At 33.6% G+C, this 14,816-nt stretch overlaps 1 protein-coding gene across 1 annotated transcript; it reads right to left on the reverse strand.

The window, feature by feature from the left end:
- Positions 1 to 299: 299 nt before the first annotated feature.
- Positions 300 to 14,598, reverse strand: TSPAN8 (tetraspanin 8). The gene is made up of 8 exons (XM_026703390.2): positions 14,425 to 14,598; positions 11,642 to 11,704; positions 8,963 to 9,091; positions 6,540 to 6,614; positions 6,354 to 6,461; positions 5,283 to 5,408; positions 3,941 to 4,024; positions 300 to 582 (listed from the first exon to the last, which is right to left on the reverse strand). Exons 1-8 carry the CDS (start codon positions 14,482 to 14,484, stop codon positions 529 to 531), a joined length of 699 nt encoding a protein of 232 aa, XP_026559175.1. The 5' UTR covers positions 14,485 to 14,598; the 3' UTR covers positions 300 to 528.
- Positions 14,599 to 14,816: the final 218 nt, after the last annotated feature.

The following is a 14,816-nucleotide window of genomic DNA, read 5'->3' on the forward strand; positions in this document are numbered from 1 at the left end:
AAAGCCCAGCATTTAGAGACTGCCCACTCCAGCTTTTCAGAACTTATTGTTAAAAGTTTTCTTGCCTCTCTCAAGCCAACCTCTACTCACGTAGATAATCTAAGTCCATTGGAGTGATTGGCCAAACTATTAGATCAATTTGTTCAAAAGTTTCATTTCACAGCATTTTAGCAATGTTAAGGGGAAAACATTCTATGAGTCTGCATGCACAGTTGGGAAGCAAGAGTTTTGTTTGAGGGGGGAATATGTTTATGTGTGGGTGTGGACATATATAAAAGAAATAACTTTGTTAGTTGAAATGGGTTAAGTAAGCATCAACTTTAATTCAGAAAACAGATGAGTAGAAAACAATGTATTGGGTCAGCACAATATAGAGCAGTGCTTTTTATTTTTGAATAGTCAAATAGGTTACAAATTACCAATACCCCAAACATAAATAGTATGTGGTGCTTTTTAAAAAAAATCCAACTACAGATCCAATTCCTTGATCTACAAAGCTTTCTCATTTGGCTGATGATTTCCTTGATTTCATTTATTCTGGATCTGGCAGTAAAGGCTCATTGAAAACACCATGCCAACAATCTGAAAAAGAAAGAAAGATGTTTAAAATGCATTGTTTGGCAACTTCAGTAACCGTTCAGTACACAGCAAGAACATTTTGTTTGCAAAATTATTGGATTTTGCATGTACTAATGGGTCTGCTATGTTAAAGATTGCTTCCAACACCATTTAGAGATATGACTTTCAGATAGTGGGGTTTTAACGAAAACCATGTATATAACAGCATAGGAAACCTCAACTTATTCTGAAAGATGGATTGCTTTAACGGGTGAAGACAAGTTGTGAGATTCTTACTTGGTCTTTATATTGCAACATCTGTGGGAAAGAGATCAGATTTCTTGAGAGCTAAAAAGATTTTTCATACTGCTTCCTGTCAACATTAGAATTCTTAGAAACCTTTCTCATAAATATATGAATTACTTGCACTTCTATAATAAGTTACAGCAAAACAACAATCTTGCACAATTGAATAACTAACATATTCTTGCATGAAATTATGTTCATTACATCAAATCCATGGAGTATATTACCACGGAAGCAATATTATAAATATATATATATATATTTAAATGGTTTATGTTGAAGATGCCACAATATTTGTAATTTGAATTCTTGTGCAACTGTTATTATAAATGTAGGGATTTGCTGTTCTAGATAACTGGTCAATTTAACAAAATATTTATAACAAATTAAAGTAGAAATTGGAGCACATTCATATATGTGTTACTTTAAGTAAAATTGAAGCTAACTATCAAATGGAATTTTTTCACTTGAGTTTTAAAATTGATTATTATTTTTTACCTCTTCATGAACACTTGACAGCTTTAAAATCATTTATTTTAAAGCTACCACGTGTTTATGAAGAGCTAAAAAAATCAGAACTCTGACTACATTTTTGTAATCAATAGTTGAAACAAACACTAAACAACAAGACTACATAAAAAGAAGCAGTCATTAAGGCAAGTCTGTTTCACTGTTCCACAAATAAAGGTAATTGGAATTCACTCTAAAAGAACTAGTTATAGACCATATGGCTGGTGTACATCAGCTGTAGGAGAAGTAAATAATCTTCAGCCTTTGACGCTTTCTCTAACTACTACATTTGAAAACAGCTCTCATTTCAAGACAGAAAACATGATATCGCTATTGGATAGCAGAGATTGAAACAATCTCTTAAAACAAACCGGGCGGGGGAGCCTTCCTCAATATAAATTCTTGCCTCACCCAATGAAGACTTTATCCTTACAAAAGAGTAATAAGTTGCCAAACATTTACAATGGGAAGCTCAGAGATCCAAGCAACTGTTATCTGCAGGGCTAACTATTAACTGTTAAACAACTGTATGTTTTACATCTTTTTCTGTAAATTAAGATATCAGAGACTAAGAATCTATCTGGAGAGGTAAATGAAGCTAAATTTCCTTTTCCATTTAAAAAAATTTTTTTTATGCTTTATTTGGATTTCACTCCTTTCTCTTATCGAACCCACCTCATTTTTGTAGTTCCAAGTTCAAATTCTTGTTACTGAAAAAACTGGATTAACATCCTACTCCTAGGCCTTATATTAAGGCCATAGCATTAATCAAGTCATAAAAAGCAGTTATCATATTTGAATTAAAATATTTTCTCACAAGAATTCCATGATTCTAGAGGTCACATTAAAATTTAAAGTCTTTTTTTTTTACTGCACTTTAATTGTGTTAGTATTATTATGATTCTTTCTTGTTTTTTGTAAAACAAAGTTTGGGTGTAGGGGTTAACGCATCAGGCTAGAAACTGTGAGTCAGTGACTTTTGTTTCCACCTTAGGTACCAAGCTAGCTGGGTCAGTCACTTTCTCTTTGAGTCTACAAAAGAAATAATGGTAAATCACTTTCAGTTGAGATCTGCATATGTGGGATTGATTGGGGTAGATTGCAAAATATAATTTTATCATATTTTATCTATATCTTAAACTATTCTGTTCCAATTTCATTTTGGGCTGCATTTTATTCCAGCTTCATTTTAAATTGTATTTTAACCAATTCCATTTTAAATTGCTTTTATCAAATTTTAGTAATAATTTGTTTCTAGAAGTTTGCACTTTGATATGGCACTTTGGTATGCCCCAAGGGCTAATCAATAAATACAGAAAGAACATGGTAAATCACTTCTGAAATATTATCAAGAAAACTTCAGGGATTTTTCCAGGCAATCTCCTAGAGTCAAAACTGACTCAATTGCTCCCCCCCCCAAAAAAAAACAAAAAACAAAAACAACCTGTCTAAGTTTCTAAAAAAGACTTTTAATTTGGATAGCAAACTCAAGGACTGATTTAAAATTCCTGTGTATTAAGCTGAGACAAAGATTCAAGACAGAAACAATAATCCAATGATATGGTGGTAGTGGTGACAGCACTATTATTAGTTCTACAAATAGCACAGCTTGACCCAGTCCAAGACAGGTTTTCTCTCAAGTCATGGATGATTGTCTCCTACCTGTCTTTAAAGGAGGCTGTTAATTTTATTTTGCCTGGATCACTGTTTTGGGGTCTTACAAAAAATGTATCAACTGTTTTAAGAATATTAAAAAGGAATCTAAACAAACAAACAAAAACTTCCTGTGATTTTGATGCTATACCTCTGTTGATTGCTTTGGGTTTTTTGACAGCTGCAGCACAGTACTGACTCATACTTAGCCAGTGATCCACCAGGACACCCAGATGCCTCTCATTTATTTGACTGCTCACTTATCCACTCTGCTTGTTTTTGAATAGAGGGAAAATGTTTAGGGATATCTCCCTTTAACTCTTTGACCATTTTTTAGTTATTTTACTTAGTGGTTCACTCCACTGTCTACCTTATAGTGTATGTTAATTGCAATCTCTGTATCAGCTCTGTTTACTCAATAAGAAGTCTATCAGAATATACAGCTTCTTTTCTTGTTTCTTCTATTTATTGAACTTCACAATTCAGGAGGCTGGCTTATTGAGATCCCATTCATGGCCTCTATTGATCAGGACTTTGTTCAGTTCTCAACTATTTTTCATATAATTTACAGTCAGGATTTTCCTACTTACCTGGATAAGAAGTAGGAAAATGCAACAGAAGGGACACCATTTATCCAATGGACCCCATCTTTTATGTTCTAATTTCTAATGACTATACACACACATGAAAAAAGGTAGGACTTTTGAATCCAGAACATGGAAGCTGGCAAACTAGCAGCAGTCTATTTCTGAACACGCAGAAATATTCTTCATCAAGTTACTATCAACACTGTTGAGGAATGCTTATGCTTTAACAAGACTTGATCAACCACAACCATTCAACTTGATGTACTACCAATGAAATTATAGCTTGCAATATCGTAACAGATTGAAATAAGATTGTATTAGTATACCTCGATAAATGCCAGTCCAAATGCTATCCCCATAACTATAACCATATTTTTCTTGAATATTTCTGTAATTACAGTTGCACAAGGCTGAAAGAAAGACAAAAATGGTATAAATCACACATGCAGCAGCTATTTTAACCTAATAGCCATGTTACAAATTTAGATTAATTTTGCTGGTATCAAAAGGCAAAGTAACTTCATCTTTATTTTTTTAAACTTCCAAGATCTGCTGTGAGATTTTTATAGTTCTGATGAAAAAGTAGATAATCAATTGAATAAATAAATAATATCTGAATTGTTTTTGGTAAGTATTACAACAGCAGCATTTAAGAAACAAAACAGTTTTGATAATTGGTTTTATCCAGGCTTAGAAAGTAATCAGATGGAACAGCTCTTTAAAAAACTGAGAGCTAAGGCTAGTGAATGCCTGAGTCACTTGGGAATTTTCTATGAATTCCATATTTTATGTGGAAGAAATGTGAAAAATACATAAAAACAAGTTGGCCTATAGAAATTGATGGAAACTGTCAATTGTGATAACCATTAAGTCATATGAATATGGATATTACACAGGAGAGAACACAACCTTTCTCTGCTATTTATTAAAATAGCGCAACTTTCATCATGTTTGGTGTAAACCTGAAGACATGCCAGTGTTAAAGAATCGACTTACAAAATATTCATTCATGTGTTCATTTGTTAATTTTATATGACTGCTTATTCATCAACTGACTCTGATAACAAACATTAGAAAAATGTTTAATAGCATCTGCAGTTTAAAAAGCTACAAGCTTATATTAGTTCTGGAATCAGTAACTCACACAACACATAACAAGCTCTACAAATGATTTGCACATCTTGGTCCGTTTCTTGAAGGAAGGATACTAAAAAATAAATATTTGCCCATTTTGGTATAATACATCACTATTTAAAACCCTTGAGCTAGAAACCAGGAGATTATGAGTTCTAGTTCTGCCTTAGGGATAAAACATCTGGATGATCTTAGGCCAATCACTTTCTCTCAGCACAAGGAAAGAAGCAATAGCAAAACACTTCTGAAATCTTGACAAGAGAACTGAATGGACCTGTCCAGATAATTGATAGAAATTAAGACTGACTTGAAGGCATTAGAAAACAAACAAACAAATAGTAACAAATGCAAGTTATAATAATTATAGTTTGTATTAGCTTTCTCCTAACCCGAATGCTTCCTGGATGAAGAAAACATCCAATCAATGCCTGCATTACTGTTCCCTAGAAGATTCCATGATATATAAATCTGGAGGCCACAAATGGCCACTAAACCTAATAGTCATTGATCTACTTATGCTATTTTTTTTCTTACCTTTACATACTTATTTCCAACACAATCACTTGTACCAATGTCTGTCTGATCACATTCACATGCATGGTTAGAATAGATGTTTTTCCCCAAATCTGAATTCCCATTAAACAGGCCACAACATTTGTACTACAAGAAAAACAATAACAAAGAGTTTAGTTTGGTAAACTATTATTCTGATGCATAAGCAGCAAAGCTTATACTGCTGTCTTTTTAGTTTTCCATCAACTTTGCTGAATATTCTTCCCAGGAGGGCCATATAAGAGGTATATACCATTCACTGACATAAAGAAGGGAAATTTGATAAATTTATAGCCATTTCTGCAGAAAACTGAAATTGGATGTTTAAAAGTAAAGTGTTAGACAGACAGAAATTTTATGTTATATTTTACATCCTGTAAGATTAAAAAAACCAGCATGAAAATATGTGAGCAATACTTCTTTGGTCAGAAGAGATTAAATACAAAAACCTAACTCTATAGGATTGTTGATATTCCTTTGTATCTACTAACTACATATACAATCACAGTCATGTTTTAAACCCAGTTCTTCTGTACATGCATCCCAATATAAGATGCTAGATGAATGTCAGTGTGATATCATGATGGATGCATTTTCATTTGCTCATCTTCCCACATCCCTATGCCAATGCCACCTTCAAACCAAATTAAAATGGCTATTCTTTTTCCTGATAATTAAAAACAAAAATTAACAGTCAGAAGTATTCAAATTAACAGTCAGAAGTCGGAAGTTGAAGTTCACATGTCTTAAAATTGCCAATGTTGAGAAACACAGATGTACAGCTTGGAAACAGAATTATTGAGAAATTAGCAGTGTCATAAACAGACTCTAGTAGATTATAGTTATCTAAATTTGCCTGGAATACCAAATACATGCATCATTTTCTCAGCTTATTAATGTTTCTAGGAGTCCATTATTTTGGTACAGATTATTTGTATTCAATAAAGCTTGATCTGTATTTGCTATTGTGAAATTAGGGAATTGGAGAGGACAATGGTTTTCAAACATAGTTTGATTTTAAGATGTTGGAAGAAGTGGAGTAAAAATAGTTGCCTTTATCTCAAGTTTGTGGAAATCCTCCAGGAGATCCTTATCATTACTTGAAAAAAGTTTCAATATGTCAGTTTCTCTTTGTCGAGTCTGGTTTTGGACGCCTTCAATCTGCAAATAAACAGATGATACAATCAGCCTATGTAATTTAATGACTACATAACTTAATAAGATTGAAGAATGAAATACCTGAGATGTATATACTGCTCCCAAAATGCCTGCTACAATTTGAAGAAGCAGAATCATCAATAGTCCAATGAAAAACTGATGGGAGAAAAAAAATTATCTCAGTTCCAGGAAGGTGTATTTTCATACTGTTTCTTTTTGTAAATGTTCTGAAACGGTTTACAATATTATAAGATGTTTACAAAATGAAACAAAATCCCTTGAAAAGGCACTTGTTAGGAAAGACAGATTTTTGAAATCAGAATGTGAGTATAGGCAATGTTCAAAAGCTGTACATAAGATATATTTTAAGAAGACACCATTTTTTATGTATTCAGGAAAACTGAAATTAACTTTCTGTATATCCTATAATTGTACATAATGCTGAAACAAAGCTGCGTTTTCTCTAGACAATAATGTTTACAAGGCAGGACTCATGGGATGCCATATTGTTTTTCATCCATTAAAATAATGAATTGGTTCCTTTCAATGATATGTGCTTGCTTGTATGGTAATTATAGCATTTTTGAATAATTAGTCAGAGTAGACCATGTATATTTTAATACATGTTACAACACTTAATGATTAACCCTACAGTTTATCATACTTAGGTTACAACCTAAGCATCTCTTAAGTAAGTTCCAAAAATGTCATTCATAATTCTGATTAAGTAATTATAGAGAAATCACAATTTAACAAGAATGATGGACAATGTTGGATTAAAATAATGGAGCCTCATAAAAGTCAAATTTGTTTTTTACAAGTTAGTATTAAAATGATTCATTAAAACCAATGTTGAAGTAGAAAGGAATATCAGGAGAGGAGAGGGGAAGAAAGGATCTTAATTTTATAGCTGACATAGCTACTTAAAACTTCTTAAAGAGTTTTGTGAAGTTCTTCTCTTTTGGTATCTACAAACCTGCTTTTATCACAGCACACCGACCAAAATAAATACATCCATTGATACTGAACCTGCTTTCTCGTACTGATTAGATCTGTCCAGGTGATGAAATGTATGGAATCGTGAAGCAGAGCAAGCTTCTATCTGGTGCAAGGTACAGCATCTGATTAACCCCCGAGACTGTCTACAAAGCGCCCAGTTACTTCAGAAGCTGCCTACCATACCAAAGTCTGACTGGTGGGTTCTTGGGGAGAAAGCCTCTTCTGTGGCCCCCAACAATCTGGCTCCTCATTTTACACATCTTGGAAGGATGGAAGGTTGAGTCAACCTTGAGCCTGGTGGGATTTGAACTGCCAGATTGCAGGCAGCTGATAGTCAGCAGAAGTGGCCTGTAGTACTGCACTCTAACCACAGCCCATGTCTTTCCCCATTTTCCCCAAGTGAGAAAAACACTGAGGGCCAAGACTGATTGCGACAGCTCAAAAGCAACTTAAGGAGAACCAGGGAAACAATATGGCACCCCACACAGGTCCTTTACCTCTGAGGAACATGCCATTTTTGAGGAATTACTGAAACAGTATTATGATGTAGCAGAATCCACATTCTGAAGTCTATGCAAAACCAGCAGCTTTTCTTTGTTGTGAAGGACAACCCTACGTAAATACTGAATTAAGAATCAGAATATCCCAAAAATGACTGCATTGGAGAAAAGCAGTTATGACCGACATTCAGATAGCAGCAGCCTTTATTTTCATTCTGAAATCTACTTGGTTCAGGTTCTTTTCTTGCCTTCTTCAAAATAGGTGTTCGTAATGTATGTAATATATGTAATCTGTAATTAAACTTCACATTAGCTACTATTAGAGTTCCTACCTAGTGTGCAGATACATAACAATACAGACAGTCCTCAACTTATGACCACAACTGAGTCCAAAATTTATGTTGTTAATTGAGTTTTGCCCCATTTTGCAACCTTTCTAGCCACAGTTGTTAAATGAATCATTGCAGTTTGTTAAGTTAGTAACATGGTTGTTAAGTGAATCTGGCTTCCCCATTGACTTTGCATGTCAAAAGGTCGCAAAATGTTCACATGACCTCAGGATACTGCAACCGTCATAAATATGAGCCAGTTGCCAAGCATTCAAATTGCTGCAATGGTTGTAAGTGTGAAAAATGATAATAAGTAAGATTTTTCAGTGCAATTATAACCTTGAAACTGTTGTAAGTTGAGGGCTACCTATATTTATGGACTTTGATTTAGGAAAGAAACCAGGTATCATTTTTATCTTTCATTTGTAATTCACATTTTCCCAAAATCTCCTTAAATTCATATCTTTCCACATAAAAAATCATAAGGAGTACACCACAGTGTAGTTACACTTTTGTCATTGGCAGTACAGGGCACATTCTCCTTACTCCTGCTTGAGCAAAAAATGCTACCTAAAACTTGCACTAAAGATCATCTATTGTCCAATAAGGTAAATCCATGCAGGGTATTGCTTTGAAAATATTTGCAAAGAAAATGTTACAGAAATTGAAACTCTACCAGGAGGAGCATGCACTGGCTCTCTTTCATGGCACCACAGCAACCTAGAAACCCAAGCACCATAATGACTGAGCCCACAGCAATGAGGAGATTAACCGGAGAAAGCATGCTTGACTCTGTTTTGAATTCCTGTAAAAAGAAAAATACAAGGTTTCGGATACACTCAGTGAAATAGTTAAGGAACCTAAAGGTAACCTAAAAAGGAAGCTAGGAGCAAATGAACATCTCTCTATTATTCACAGACATAAACCATATTATCAGCAAACTTCTTTGCCCTAAGGCAATACCCTCAGTCATGGCATTTCATTTTGATTGTTCAGTACCCAAGGACATTGCTCTAGTGCTTGGAACTCCAGAGAAGGCAGCAGATTGCTTCGGTATGGGTGAGATGTACTGAAATGTGTTATGCAAAAGTGGGAGTGCCTGGCTTTTAAGCAATACAGCAGATTATAAATTCCCAGATTAGAACAGAATGATGAATATTTATGTGTTACTCATATCCTGCATTTTCAGTGTCAGTTTGTTTCCTGGATGGCAAACAAACTGACATATTATAGTGAAAAGCTAATAAAAAATAAATTTATATATACAAATAACTAAGGAAAGCAAAATCAAATCAAATCAATAGTAAAAGTAAAAAAAAAATGACGACACTCAAACCAGCTTGAATGAACCATAACACATTTTGCTTGATCAGATTAAAGTATTGCTAGATTTGTTTAATTGATTATGTTCTATTATGTACCGGTATTAGGAGTTTTGACTCCTAATCACCTAAAAGAGCATTGGAAATACATCATGATGAAGAAAATCAATCTATCTGGTCATTAGGAGATGAAAATTCCTGGGAAAGGCATTTTAATGTGACGAACTCAAATAAAAAAGTCATTTTTCCTGTTATTTCCAAGGAATAAGTCATTTGTTGGTCCAGCACAGTCTCCTGGTTGCTATTGAATTATGTCACATGTCATAAATGTATAAACTCACCATATTAAGGTCAGCAATCTAACAGGCTTTTGCTAATTAATGCCCTTATGTGCAGTGGTGGGATTCAATTTTTTTTACTATTGGTTCTGTGGTCATGGCTTGGTGGGCGTGGCAGGGGAAGGTTACTGTAAAATCCCCAGTCAGAGGTTGTATTTGCTGGTTCTCTGAACTACTCAAAATTTCCGCTACCTGTTACTCCAGAACCGGTCTACATGGATGTGTCCATGAAGGCAGCAGAAGTTAAACTAGACTAGAAGAGGATGATGTTTTTAATATTAGAAAACTAATACAAGAGAAGAATGTGGTATTACTACATTGCTGGTATAGACCTTCACTGAATTTGGATTAAAATTAATTTGTATAGCTGACACCAATATTGTAAACTGTTTCACTAAAAGATTTTAAGAGGTAATTATTTGTATCTGGTTCCTGATCACATGAATAAAATGTTTCAAGGACATTTTTCATGCCTACATTCAACACAGTGTAAGTTCCTATTTTTACATTTAAAACTTTAAACTGGTAATTTATACACTTTCTTAACTGGAAAATCTAGGAGTAAACTGGGGGTGGGGGAGATAAGATTCATGCCATAAATTCTAGGAGAATTCATCACCGTTTGGGATTTCTCAAGATCAAATTTTGCTTATTCTTAGATTCTTTATTCAAAATATAAAAAAAAATTCTACATTTTGAAAATTAAAACAAGGAAATCTTTTTCATTTCTCAATGAAGTTATTGTGAGGCCAATCTGTTTTTACAGAATAGCTACAAACAAAGCAGAGGTGGTATTCAGCTGGTTCTGACCTGTTCTGCAGAAATTTTGAGTAGCTCAGAGAACCGGCAAATACCATCTCTGACTGGAGATTTTATAATATCCTTCCCCAGCCACGCCCACCAAGCCACGCCCACAGAACCAGTAGTAAAAAAAAAAATGAATTTGAATCCCACCACTGAAACAAAGGTATAAGGTCTATCTAAGTTACTAAAAGAACATTCTCTTTCTAAGGAAAAATCCTTACCTAAGACTTTTTATAGAGAAAAGCTATAAGCTTTTAGCTTCTTAAAACTTCAGCCAGAAATCTGGGCATCACGGAAACAAAAAGAATTACACTTATCCTGTGCCTTTGATTTAAGGCTGTAATAACAAGTATCCGGAAAAATCCAGGAGGAACATAGAGTAATCACTTGCTGAAATAATTCATTGTCCCTAAGTCAGAGGTGAATATTTAGCTAGGAATGAGCAATTAGATGCTTGATTTACTTTTATATGTGTGATATTGAAATCTTTATTGTTTCTGATATTTATTTTTCCCTCTGCAAACTTAGTGACTATGTGACTTCTGTAATAGACCAGTAACATATTTCAGTCTCTTTAGAGTATTAAATGTTTATATTTACTTTTTAATAATTTTTTCTTTAGAGGCTTTTTGGAACCACTTTCTCCGCACCATTGTATGGTTTAAGTATGTTTACTTAAAGTAGGAAAAATAATTTTACACTAAAGTTTCTTTTTTAAATAAATTCTTTATTTATAACTTGAAATTGATCAGAACTTCCAAAGAGGAGTAGGGGGTGACTGCTATAGAATTTATTTCATTTTTATATATTTTATTTTTCTGTGACTTACCAGGAAGATGCAGCTGCAATATGTGTTGACATTTCCAACTGATAAGAAAAAAACATATTTACCTCTTGAATATCTTTGCTGACACGTATCCATATAGAGATTCCCAGAATCAAACATCCAATTATCTAGTGAAAGGGAGAAAAAAAAAACAATATCCTGAAAATAATAAAGCCACTACTTGATGCAGATTCCTGAAATATTTTTATATTATTTAATCCCATCTTAATATGTATTAAAAATCCCATATACAAATTGATTCTATTAAAAAAAGAAATCTAATTTCCCAAGTACTATCTTGGACAAAATGCCCATTTCTCACTTAAAATATAATTTTGTTCGTGAAAAAATTGCTATGACATGTGACGCACATAAAAAGATAATGTTGCTATCTTGACTTCTATATAACACACCCTGTGAGAAACCCTGTGAATTCTTTTTTTGCTTGTTTTTTTATCTCAATATTGTGTTTGATTTTTTCACAAATATATTTTTAAATACCAGAGAAAGGGCCATAGTTTTCCCCCTTTCCCTTTGAATGTCAAAAGACATTACAGGTAGTCCTCAACCTACAATGGTTCAGAGTTTGAAGTTACAATGGCACTGAAAAAAAGTGACTTATGACTGTTTTTCAGACTTACAACCATTGTAGCATTACCATGATCACGTGATCAAAATTCAGACGCTTTGGAACTGACTCACGTTTATGACCGTTGCAGTGTCCCAGGGTCATGGGATCACTTTTTGCAACCTCCTAATAAGCAAAGTCAATGGGAAAACCAGATTCACTTAACAACCATGTCATTAGTTTAACAACTGCAGTGATTCACTTAATAACTGTGGTAAGAAAGGTTGTAAAACAAGGTAAAATTCACTTAACAAATGTTTTACTTAGCAACAAAAATTTGGGGCTCAGTTATGATTGTAAGTTGAGGATCACCTGTATTTTTCCATAGCACAATGCACAGGTAGCTTACGGATAGATAATAAATCACAATGGACTCCAGGTTTTCTTGGAATCTGATCAAGTTAATTTGGACAGATGACAATAAATTTTCCCATCCTCCCAAAGACAGACACACGCTTATACATACATGTACACATAATTTTACTAATAATGTAAGAATGGGATATGATCTTTGAGTATCAGTGGTATATTTCAGATTTTGAGGAAGTGTCATCGCTGCCATACAGAGATAACTAATCAGAAGATATTTGTTACAGTGCAAGTGAGCATTCCTAAAACATCAGTTTATCAAACCAACAATGTATTAAAGAAATTGAATGCAAAGTAAATATGAGACCTCAAAAAAACCCATTCCTTTAAAATTACATTTTTCTTAGATTCACATTTCACTTTCTCTCCCCACCATCCTCAGATAACCACATTGATAAAATACTCAAAATCTGCTAATCATCGTCTCTCATTCTTCCTTCAAGTTACCCACAATTTTTTTTCATCCATTCTTTCTTTCTTTTACCTCATCTCACATCCTGAAATTGTCTTACAGCATGGGAGGCTGTAAGTCATTTCCTAGCATTAAACTAACTTTAGGACCCTCAAAATATTCCCAGACTTGATAGGGCTAACTGTGTATTTGTGTATGAAGGAGACAAAATAAGAGAGACAAAGAGAGAGAATTATGGAGTGTTAAACAATGACATGTTTTCAGTCAAGGCTGAAAATAGTCATTTCACCATTTACTTCTCCACCCAATCCCAGATACGTTATTTGACTTTGTCCCTTTAAGAGACAGCATGATATAACTTGGCATGATATTGTCTATTAAAAAAATGGTTGACTCAAAAATCAAGTAGTAAGGGTGATTTTACGCCACACAGATTTATCTGGAAATACATGGCTGAAACAATAACATAGAAATAAAATCAAAATATATTTGGAAAGTGATAAATGATGGAAGTACATCACTGAGCCAGACTGGATAGAGAACAGTGGTCAATTTATTCTTATTGGCAAAATCAAATTAGCTACTGCTTAAAACTTAGCTAAAATATTCATATTGATCTGGATTTATAGCAAACACACATCTGGGTATTTTACTATCCTTTCAAAATCATTTCACAGGACAACCTGAAAAATTAGAAAATTTTATTCTTACAATGTGTAAAAACAAAAAAACTCCACATATGTTTAAACTGAAAAAGGTTCTTGCAGACAGTGTTCTGCAACAGTGTCTATCTTAAGCCCAAATTCTCTGCCAAAAGTTTGATCAGATTTAATTATTCATACCAAATAACTTTTCATTAGAAAATCTGCACTTTTTCTCACCTTGTAATTCATTGTTTAAAGGCTACAAGGTGGACTAGGTGGGTTGTCAGCCTGTTTTTGGAGTGGACACTGAGTAATATTTGACAGAAAGAGGAATGGTTCAGGAATAGTAGGAAAGTAAGCAATGTGCAACTATTCCAGTAATATTTTGAAATTCAGTATATGATCACACCCAATTTGAAAATAATCATGACTACACTAGGAAATAAAGCTTTAAAATTTGATAAATACTTTGGCAGATAATCTATTCATTTTTATTTTGCTACAGAAGTTATTTCAAAAAGCAGTAAATTTCCAACATTTATACACTTGTCCAGAAAAGTATTTATATTTAATGCTTTTCTCCATATGTCCCAGACAAGGCTCTATTTTCAAACTTAAGTCTCACCACTTTTTGTCCAGTCCTACAAATAACAAAGTATTTATCTTCATTCTTTTCCAGTAATATTAATGGAACAGGTGGCTCCAACTCCTCATAAAATACCACATTTTAAGGCAACCAATATTTCATTGTTCATTCTGGTTTATATATTTTTCATTTCAAAAAGTTAGACTTACCCAAAATAAAAAGTTGAAGATAAACATAGAGTATTTCATACATGAGCTTACACCTGCCATCTTTTCTTACTGCAGCAAGAAGTATTTCCAAATGGAAGGAAAATCTGTCAGAAGAAATCTCCTTTAGATCGTTCTATTGTAGAATCAGGAAGTTCTTAGCTGCTTTCTTTGGGCTGACAATAAAAAAGGAAGCTATGAAGGAAAAATATGTTTGTTATTCATATCTGGTAGGTAAATATTAACCAGAGCACAGAACAAAATTCAACTTTAGCTTTTCCTTTTGCACACCTGCGAAGTTCATAAATGTGAGAATTGGCCATACAATTACTTTGCCATCACTGTTGTAACTAAGAATGGCCACTAAATAAGTAGTCATTGAACAAAGACTACCT

Source organism: Pseudonaja textilis, chromosome 5, assembly GCF_049901715.1.
Source record: "Pseudonaja textilis isolate UNSWEBS1 chromosome 5, rPseTex1.2, whole genome shotgun sequence".
Classification (NCBI taxonomy): Eukaryota; Metazoa; Chordata; class Lepidosauria; order Squamata; family Elapidae; genus Pseudonaja; species Pseudonaja textilis.

Coding starts and splice junctions, on each gene's coding strand:
- TSPAN8 (XM_026703390.2), bottom strand. CDS start 14,484: ATGGCAGGTGTAAGCTCATGTATGAAATACTCTATGTTTATCTTCAAC. Junction 11,705..14,424: donor TCTTCAACTTTTTATTTTGG/GTAAGTCTAACT, acceptor CCCTTTCACTAG/ATAATTGGATGTTTGATTCT. Junction 6,615..8,962: donor GCCAGTGCATGCTCCTCCTG/GTAGAGTTTCAA, acceptor TTCTCCCATCAG/TTTTTCATTGGACTATTGAT.